This window comes from Cherax quadricarinatus, unplaced genomic scaffold, assembly GCF_038502225.1.
Source record: "Cherax quadricarinatus isolate ZL_2023a unplaced genomic scaffold, ASM3850222v1 Contig4290, whole genome shotgun sequence".
Classification (NCBI taxonomy): Eukaryota; Metazoa; Arthropoda; class Malacostraca; order Decapoda; family Parastacidae; genus Cherax; species Cherax quadricarinatus.
This window is the reverse complement of record NW_027199316.1, coordinates 1-11,570: the sequence shown is the minus strand read 5'-3', so window position 1 is coordinate 11,570 and position 11,570 is coordinate 1. Positions and strand designations below refer to the sequence as shown.

General features: G+C 34.8%; 1 protein-coding gene across 1 annotated transcript; it reads left to right on the top strand.

The window, feature by feature from the left end:
- Window positions 1–3,729: 3,729 nt before the first annotated feature.
- LOC138852128 (pupal cuticle protein 36-like) lies at window positions 3,730–6,516 on the top strand. Its single transcript, XM_070081804.1, has 2 exons — window positions 3,730–3,823; window positions 5,777–6,516. Exons 1-2 carry the CDS (start codon window positions 3,730–3,732, stop codon window positions 6,514–6,516), a joined length of 834 nt encoding a protein of 277 aa, XP_069937905.1.
- The last annotated feature ends 5,054 nt before the right edge of the window (window positions 6,517–11,570 follow it).

Below are 11,570 nucleotides of genomic sequence, written 5' to 3'. Positions count from 1 at the left end.
CCTGAGAACAGCATTCCGATACCTTAGTAAGGAATCATTCAAGACACTGTACACCGTGTATGTCAGGCCCATACTGGAGTATGCAGCACCTGTTTGGAACCCGCACTTGATAAAGCACGTCAAGAAACTAGAGAAAGTACAAAGGTTTGCGACAAGGTTAGTTCCAGAGCTAAGGGGAATGTCCTATGAAGAAAGATTAAGGGAAATCGGCCTGACGACACTGGAGGACAGGAGGGTCAGGGGAGACATGATAACGACATATAAAATACTGCGTGGAATAGACAAGGTGGACAAAGACAGGATGTTCCAGGGAGGGGACACAGAAACAAGAGGCCACAATTGGAAGTTGAAGACACAAATGAGTCAGAGAGATAGTAGGAAGTATTTCTTCAGTCATAGAGTTGTAAGGCAGTGGAATAGCCTAGAAAATGACGTAGTGGAGGCAGGAACCATACACAGTTTTAAGACGAGGTTTGATAAAGCTCATGGAGCGGGGAGAGAGAGGGCCCAGTAGCAACCGGTGAAGAGGCGGGGCCAGGAGCTAAGACTCGACCCCTGCAACCACAAATAGGTGAGTACAAATAGGTGAGTACACACACACACACACACACACACACACACACACACACACACACACACATATATATATATATATATATATATATATATATATATATATATATATATATATATATATATATTGAAAGCTGCAGTTTCATTTATCCAGCGGATTTATACAATTTCAGTGCTTTTTACACAACTTAGTATACTTACAAATTTGGTCGGAGAAAGTAAACTTAATGGGTATTATCTTGTCCCATAGACGCATCTGAAGAGATAGTATTAAATATCTTAATATGACTTAATGGGAATTAAATATCACGCTATTTTATATAAAAAAAACTTTAAGATGTGCTCCTACACACTTATTTTCAGTTATCGCCCTCATCGAATTAGGAGGCACTTTCTTAAAAGTTTAACGTCAGGCAGCAGAGGCTTTTGAAAGTTGTCAGACCCACTCCAGGAAGCAGCATATGCCAATGGTTACATGAATCTTTCCCAAGTTATTATACACCAGTTTAAAAATCTGAAGCCGGTTGCATGAGGCCTTCTTGTGTTATGAAGTAAACAAAATTTAGAATAAGAGAAAGAAAATTCATTCAATCATTAAAGGTCTGTCTTTTCGAGGATACCTAATTATATAGCTAAGACATTATAAAAAAATAAGTACTATAATGGGACAACTATACTACCACGTAGTAGGTTGTAAAACGTATGCGCATTCATGAAAACCATAACAGTAAGCCACCAACCAAGCAACATGAAAAATTGCAACTATTTATAACTCCTGAAACTCGCTGATTAAAATCAGTACATCAGCTAGACTCATGTACTAGTTGCACTTGAAGGCGTTCTCATTTATATGTATTCCAGTTGGTTTTATATATATATATTCTAGATTTATTTATATATATATATATATATATATATATATATATATATATATATATATATATATATATATATATATATGTCGTGCCCAATATGTAAAACTAGTCAATTAGCAAGAACTCATTTAAAATTAAGTCCTTTCTGAAATTTTCTCTTATACGTTTAAAGATATATTTTTTTTCATTAATGTTGATGTAAAAATTTTATAATTTTGCTCCAAAAGAATCTTAGAAAACTTACCTAACCTTATTATAACAAGTGCAATTTATTTTAGCCTAACCCAACTAAATATATTTTAGATTTGTTTACAGTAATTTAATACTAAACAAACACAGTGAAATATATTTTTGTCGTTAGGTTCAGAATGATTTTGTCGAAATTATTGCATACACAAATTTTCACTTGTCCTATATGGCAAGATGAGCGTTGCTATTTAAGCCAAGATCGCAAGTTCTGCATATTCGGCACGACCTGAAAAAGAAGACACACGTTCACTGTTGATCATTCAACCTGATCAGCTTCTAAGAATCTCTTCCAAAATGTTAACTTCCTACTTGATTAAAATGCAAGTAATAAAACAGCTTGCCTGCAACCTTTTCTAACATCCTCACAGAGGCTTGTTAAATTGTCAAGCCTCTAGCACTCAAAACCACTCTTACCCTTTCCCTGAAACCCTTCCTGAAAAGACCTGCTGAATTTCTACCTTGCACCTCGGATTTATATGCCCTGTTATTCATCCTATCTTACTCCTTCCTCTCAAAATGCTGGAAACATTCCATCAACCCCTCCTCTGTCCACTAAATTATATTTTTCATATCTCTCTAACGTATACCTTATAAACTAAGAATTATCTGCATAATATTCACACTGCACATTGGCCTCATACAAATCTGTATAATAATATAACCAGGGCTTTAGTAAGTTGGAGAAGGAAGAATAGTTATGGGTGGAATATGAAGGAGCGGGAGGTGGGTTAGGAGAAGAGGTAATAAAGTTAAATGGCCCAACCACTTTGGCATATATTAGTAAAGATGTGAGTGGGTTGTGTTACGCATAATAATCAGATGACTGGGTATACCACACCACCCATCAGGGGCACACATGTGCACAACATGCATACCTGCATGACAGTTAATTAGTGGTAGATATATTTTTTAAAGTGCAGCAATCAAATTGTTTTTGCAAGTTGTAAGGCGTCTGCTGGAGCTGTACGTCAGGTGATCAGATTCTTAGGCAGTGTCCTGCTGTAGGTGGTTTTCAGATGCTAAATGTAAGGCACCATCAGTAAGAATGGGTTTTCTCTGCCTTAAACATAGACTGGCTCTGGTGGTACTCATTCTTTTATATCTTGAGGGAGTTCATTCAGAATCATTGGTCTTGGGAGGTCCTTTTCTTGTACGAAAAGTCTGACTCTTTGTTAGAGGGACATTCTATGGTTTTTATGAGGAGGTATATTGATTATGTAGTCAGTGGTCTTAAGTGGCTGGGGTGGCTTTTACGTCTGTTATATAGAGATCTCGCATAGTATACAGTTGTCACTTCTTTAGTTTGTCATTCCTGACATTCATTGCTTCTGTCTCGTGTTGGATGTGCAAATCTTCCATTCTGATTATATCAGTTTGATTGTGGCTGTGATAAAGCGGTTGCATAGTTATGGACTCTTTGCAGCTGCAACATGTTTTTTGTTGTGAACGACATGGGCATGCAAGCATATTCAAGCAAAGGTCGTTTCGTCATCTTATTTAGATGCATAGCTAACAGAAGTGGGTTTTTGATAAGTTTACTTTTTTTGTGACATGTGATGTAAAGTTTAATAATCTCATAGACTAGGATCTTATTCGGGTTTTTAATGGTGATATGTGTAACCCTGATGGAGATACCTCCGTTGATTTCAATTAATGTGGCAAACTGTCCGATGGTACTGAAAAGGACCTTGTCAGGATTGGTTGTGACTCTCCAGTTGTTCACCCAGATGGCTGTGCTTCGCAATTCTATATTCATTTTTTCTGTCATCCTCTCATGATTGTTTCTTCCAGATGTAGCAATGAATGACAACTGCAAATACGTTCATGGATTTAGTAACAAAAATATGTCAAGACTCAACGGATTTTCCTATAATATTTAAAGTTCATCTATGAAACAGAGGTATCCTCCAAACTACACTGATAATAAGCATTTTTTTTTCCAAATTTTGGCCTAAAAGGCCAAGTATGAGGCAGCTGATATGTGTTCGAATGTGGCACAAGACATGCAAAAGACGCTTTAAAAAGGTTATTTATGACGAGGAGACTCTCGGGGAAAAGTGAGAAAGATCTGAGCTATATAAAGGCTGAGACAATTGAAGATGTCACTTCCAACGATGAAGCTCTTGGTGAGTGACTGGTGCAGTCGCTGACTTTGTACAGTAGGCTGCTGATGTTCAATGCATGTTGTACATTCATGATACAGTGAGATTTATGAAAGGCAGTATGTTGGATGTGGATTATTATAATTATAATCATGGGGAGCGCTAAACCCGTAGGATTATACAGCGCATGTGGGGGGATGGAAGGTATTCAGGTTCAATTCAGGGAACTGGAGCACAGATCCAATTCCTTAGATCAAGAGCCCCTCACCAACGTCAAGGAACCTCCCTTGAGTGGTTGGATGTGGAGAAAGCTGATGCATACTAGCCCTGATAACTCTTACTGGTAATATTATGTTGAATTGTGAATTACTTTACTGTGATCTTTTTTGTCAGGATTAAATCTTAATGTCCGTATTAAACCTAATTGAAATCGTATAAATATTCTTCATGAAGTTTAAAACCAATGAGTTATTTTTAATACACATGATTGCCTCTTTCAGTATAGGTAAATTTTAAATATTTAGTAGCAATGAAGGGTTATATATATATATATATATATATATATATATATATATATATATATATATATATATATATATATATATATATATATATATATATATATATATATATATATATATATATATATATATATATATGTCGTGCCGAATAGGCAGAACTTGCGATCTTGGCTTAAATAGCAACGCTCATCTTGCCATATAGGACAAGTGAAAATTTGTGTATGCAATAATTTCGCCAAAATCATTCTGAACCTAACGAAAAAAATATATTTCACTGTGTTTGTTTAGTATTAAATTACTGTAAACAAATCTAAAATATATTTAGTTGGGTTAGGCTAAAATAAATTGTTCTTGTTATAATAAGGTTAGGTAAGTTTTCTAAGTTCCTTTTGGTGACAAAATTATAAATTTTTACATCAACATTAATGAAAAAAACAAGTATATCTTTAAACGTATAAGAGAAAATTTTAGAAAGGACTTAATTTTGTTAAATGAGTTCTTGCTAATTGACCAGTTTTACATATTCGGCACGACATATATATATATATATATATATATATATATATATATATATATATATATATATATATATATATATATATATATATATATATATATATATATATATATATATATATATATATATATATATATATATATATATATATATATATATACATACATACATATTGTAGTAACATATATTCTAGCGAAGCTTATCCTCCTCCTTGCTTACGAAAGTCATATTTCATTAGCACCCAAATATTGTAATGTCATTTCTACCTACCCACTTCTTTATCATATAGGATTTTCTCTTAGCAACATCCACTTCATGTAGTAGTAATATTCACTTCAACGTACCAGTTTTATATAACGTTTAATTTACAGATTATTTCACGATCATATAAAAGTGTAGCTCAAACATATACTAGAACCTCTGAACAGAAATAACGCACTGGAATCTTGTTTAAAGTTTCAGCTTGCTTAGGATGGAACTTCCGTGCTTCAGGTCTGAGAGGGAAGACCTAAATCTGATATATAAAACATTTTGGTTTTGTAGTGGGATTTGCATCAAAATATCATATCTCTGAATACCATGTATATCGTTGTGACGCTCCTGTAGCATCATAACCTCGTATTTATTATATTTTGACTTGTAAAATGCAACCCCAATACGGTTAAGGTCTTCCTCGTACATATAATATGATAATGGAACCTTGAAAGTTTAAAATTAAACAATAAAATCTTTCATTATTTATCATGTAGAATTTTGATACCTTATGCGTTCGTGTATTTAGGTCTATCTACATGTATGTTTCAATGATCATACTTATCACCAAAATAATTTACCTTTTAACAGTCATACATGCATATATTTCATCTTTCTAAACCGAGAGAATATTATATTCAACATTTTACTATATCTCATTTCAGATGCTGACCTGTTTCCTGGCAGTCGCCACCGACTCAGTTCCTCATGGCTATAACCTAGACTCATCCTCTGGTACAGGGTTCTCTGCAGACTCTTCTTTTGGTTCTGGCTTCGCCTCAGGTGGCTTTGGATCTGGTTTCTCCTCAGGAGCATCAGGATTCTCGGGAGGTTCAGGAGGATCTGGTTTCTTCGGAGGTGGCTGTAGTTCTGGGCAGGTACTCAATGTGGACGGTAGCTGTGTGACTCCTGTGGTCAGTCGCAATTTGTTTCTATTCAATGCGCCAGCAGTTTCTCCAGTGGTTGGTCCAAAACCAAATGTTCCTCCACCCAAAATTGAGCATAACATTGTGTTCATCCGCACACCAGAGGGAGGCCCAGGACAAGAACCTATTATCGTCCCACCACCAAAACAGAAAAATATCGTGTACGTTCTCAACAGGATAACTGAGCAAGGCCAGAATGTCATCCAAGTACCAGCACCAGAGCAAGAGAGTCCTCAAGTATACTTTGTTAACTATGGTGAAGGAGACAACCCATCTCTTCCTACCGGTGGAGACCTTCAGTCTGCCCTCAGCTCCGCCGCGCAAGGCGAAGGAGACGTGATTGACAACGGCGGTGGCGGCAGTTCCGGAGGTGGCTTTGGAATTGGCGGCGGTGGCTTTGTAAGCGGTGGTGGAGGTGGGTTCGGGAATGGTGGTGGTGGTGGCGGCGGTGGATATTCAGCTCCCGTGTCTCAACCATCAACATTTTATTCTCAGCCATAAAAGCCAGAGCACCACATATAATATATACTTTGATATGCACTTATATAATGCAATAATGTTCATCTTTTTTTCCTCCCCCTGAAGGCACCCATAGCTCATATATTTTTGGCACAACTATTACTGCAAATCGACTACAGGTAATGAACAGAATCATGTTATAATTTCTACAGCATTCCTGGCTGATATCCACGGTATTCCGGTAAGAAATCACTGAACTGTGGTGGCTTGTGGTACTGAATTATGGTGCTGCTGATTATAATGAAGAAAAGACACATTGTTACAACGTTTACATCCGTTGAAATCTATATCAGGAAATAAAGATGGTAACATGGAAAAGTTGTCCCAGCAAAATTAAATGGGACTTTTCTTCTGTATAATGATGGCTACTGTTTCTAAATGTTATCGACACCATGCCTAACCCATCTAGGGTAGGGTAGGTGCCTGAGCCCGAGCCTTTAGCTCATAAGACTGTCATTCCCATTTGCTCCCTTGGGGCGGGGATGGCAGACCAGAGAGGCCTAGCTTGTGGCTAGGCCTGGGGACAGTTGGTCCTGAAGATGAGGAGGTACTTGTGCCTCCTCCCATGGGAGACTTAGGTCTCAGATACTCCCTAAAGAGGGAGCCAAGGCCGGGCCACCACTTGGAAAAGGCCCGGGCCGGGAGAGTACCGGCAAATCAAAAGAAGTTCTAAATGTTGATCACTATTGAATTCTACATCACAGTTTTTTGGATTTGCTAATTTTGTTGTTTAGCAGGAATTGTTAAAAATAAAGTGTTAAGTGTATGGTCAACTTTATTTGCCTTTTTTAATGACTAAGCTGCACAAATTTACAATAAAATAACTATGTATTTCGGTTGCTGCGTGACCCGAGAAAGGTATCCTCATACTAAAAAAACTCAGCCCTTCTACCTCAGTGCATGTAACACAACAATGTGGAGAACAGCTTACGTAATTATTGCAGTTTAACATTATCGCTGAAAATTTTAAATAAATCAAGAGGCATTCATTCGTTTTCACAGAAATTAATATCCAAATATATCTTCAATAAAAATGGCAAATTAAGATATTCACAGCTAACATTAATTCATAAATACCTCTAAGAAATATGTTTGAAGTCAAACAGAAGAGACATACTCTCATTATCACAGAGTGATCAATATCATAAAAGACTTAAGCAAGATAAGTTTGAAGTCGCTCGGAGGAACTCAAATCATTGTATGCAAATCAGTGTGTTAATTTTCCCAATTTCTTCCACAAAATGGTTAACTGAAACTTACAGTCACATTTGTCGCTAAAAAATGGGTCTGTACGATTTCTATTTCTTTAATAACATATTATAGTGACAAATTATCCCACAAACAAACCTAACTTATTGGGCATTATCTTGTCCCATAGATGCCTGAGCTATTAAATATTGATGTCATTTTGAAGAAATAGCCTTAAATATATTTAACATGATTTAATAGAAATAAAAATTTCACACAGTTTTATATATAAAATTAGAAAATGTTCACCTACTCACTTGATTTTCATTTATGGTCATCGTCGAATTAGGGGACACTTTTTACAAATCTTAAAGTGAAACAGCAGAGGCGGATATGATAACTGCATTTGAAGGTGTTTTCAGTTACAAATATTGCAGTTGTTTCAAAGTATGTATATAAATATATAGTATTGTGACCACGAACAAGTGGTATTTAATCAATAACAACACTGTGACTAGCAGATAATTCGAACACACAGGATCATACAATCCTACAAGACTCATGGACATGATTCTTGTAGGTTTGTTTACGATTATTTACAAACATTGCCTCTTCGTCCACAGAGTTTGCAGGTTCGAGTCCTGCTGTGGAATTAGAGATAATGTTTATATAAGGTTAGGTAAGTTTTCTAAGTACCTTTTGGTGCAAAATTATAAATTTTTACATCAACACTAATGAAAAAAGTATGTCTTTAAACGTACAAGAGAAAATTTTAGAAATGACTTAATTTTAAATTAGTTCTTGCTAATTGACCAGTTTTACATATTCGGCACGACATATATATATATATATATATATATATATATATATATATATATATATATATATATATATACATAGATAGATATAAAGATATATATATATATATATATATATATATATATATATATATATATATATATATATATAGATAGATATATATATATATATATATATATATATATATATATATATATATATATATATATATATACATATATATATATATATATATATATATATATATATATATATATATATATATATATATATATATACATATATATATATATATATATATATATATATATATATATATATATATATATATATATATATATATATATATATATATATATACATATATATATATATATATATATATACATATATATATATATATATATATATATATATATATATATATATATATATATATATATATATATATATATATATATATATATATATATATATATATATGTCGTGCCGAATATGTAAAACTGGTCAATTAGCAAGAACTCATTTAAAATTAAGTCCTTTCTGAAATTTTGTTTTATACGTTTAAAGACATATTTTTTCATTAATGCTAATATAAAAAAATTTTAATTTTGCACCTAACCTTATTATAACGAGAACACTCTATTTTAGCCTAACCCAACTAAATATATTTTAGATTTGTCTACAGTAATTTAATACTAAACAAACGCAGTGAAATATATTTTTTTCGTCAGGTTCAGAATGATTTTGGCGAAATTATTGTATACACAAATTTTCGTTTGTCCTATATGGCAAGATGAGCGTTGCTATTTAAGCAAAGATCGCAAGTTCTGCCTATTCGGCACGACATATATATATATATATATATATATATATATATATATATATATATATATATATATATATATATATATATCTATATATATATATATATATATATATATATATATATATATATATATATATATATATATATATATATATATATGCGCAATAAGATCACAGTAAACAGGTGATTTTAGAATAGTTCCTTGATGATGTGAGTAGTCACGAAAGCGCTTGGAATTTCTCTATTCTTTCAGAGTGGTTGTTTTGCATATATATATATATATATATATATATATATATATATATATATATATATATATATATATATATATTGTATATATATATATATATATATGTATATATATATGTATATATATATATATATATATGTATATATATACATATATATATATATATATATATGTATATATATATATATATTTATATATATATATATTATATATATATATATATATATATATATATATATATATATATATATATATATATATATATATATATATATATATATATATATATATATATATATATATATATATATATATATATATATATATATATATATATATATATATATAGGGAGGTACCACCTCCAGAACTGTCCAAGGGACTTTCATCCTCAGAGAAAAGAATAAACTTGCTTCAGGGAAAACTCAAGGTTCTCCCTGAAGCTGTTTGAGAATTTTCTCCTACCACCCCCTATATATGATAAATATTTTATTTAAAGACAAAATACATTGACAAAACATTCACAAAAATACAAAAGTAAAACAACATTGATAATAACTCAGAGCTACATCTCGAATACTTCGTCCAGCTCTTCGGCGGTAGGCCGAGTGTCCAGAATGCTGTATGCATTTCCTCTCTGGATCGCAGCACTGAGTCTCTGAAAGAGGAAGCTGGTCGCCCTGTGGTCCTTGGTTTCTATGTTGAGCTTTTCACCCAGCTCTTTGAGGAACTTTATAGCACACTTTCCCTATGCTCCAAGGGTCTCCAACCCTATTGGGATGAAGTTATATCAAGAGGGAAGGTCTTCTGGGTCTCCCTGTGGTTGGCAGCTCCACCCCCTTCAGTTCCGGAGTATGGCAAGTAGGTGTGTGCCAATGTGGCGGCACAGGTGCAGTCACAGGCAATCTGCTTTCCATTCTTCCAGGGTAGCATAGTGGCTCCATCAGGATGCTTTTGACTTCCGTCAGACCTCTGCACTTGGGGTTCCCGTTGAGCTGGGGAAAGGGCTGTAGCGAGGCTTCTCTTTATGTCATTGACCTCCTCATGTTTGGCATACTTCACTTCTGCTATGTGACACACGAGACCATGAAGTCCGAATTGATCAGCCGTCGCCCTGCCGCAAATACACCTATGTTCGGTGAGGATGGGGGCGCCTAGGCGAAGAGCAACATCAAGCCGAATGTCCTGTGGGCCGAATCGAGTGGCCAGGGAGGAATTGGGAACAGCTAAAAAGAAATCTCCTGAGTGTGGTGCCTTCACTGCCAGGAGACGTGCTTTGTCCTTTCCTCAAGGGCTGGTGAGCATTGTGTTGGCGATTTTTTCCATGATCGGTTTGTCCCACTGGGACTGTTGTGTTCTTTGGAAGGAGCTGGTCTACTGGAGGAGTCCGCAAGGGTGTCCCACCGAATCGCTTCTTCAGCAAACCTGGGGTCTTGAGCTCTTTCCATGTCTCTCAAGCATTCGGGGACAATCTTCTTGACTAATGCACTGGAAGCCAAACACGTAGACAGAAAAGCAGGTTAAGCAACATGCATTGCTTTCTGCACCCCTATACCTCCCAGTCACACTGGGAGGGTTGCCTGATCCCATTGCTCATCCTCTAGTGACAGGTTCAGTGCCTTCTTAAAGGTTGAACTCAGGTGTGCGTCATATTCGTCGAGTGTTGGGTTGTCAAAAGAGGGTGCACACCTCAGGAAGTGAGTCTTGGCATAGTAAGGCACCTTGTGAGGAGATACAGAGCATCATGGACATCGAGATCGCTTACTCTCTCCTCCAGTCTCATCAGGTTATTCAGTTTGTCCTTGAGGACAGTGTCGATGGCCTGGTGACACAGCGGTGCTCCCGAGAGGTTACTATTGGACAGAGTGGTAGCAGAGACTTCTGGGAGGATTCTTCGCACGGCATTGATTATTCCCTGGTTCATTGTGATGATTTCACACTTGGAGAGATTG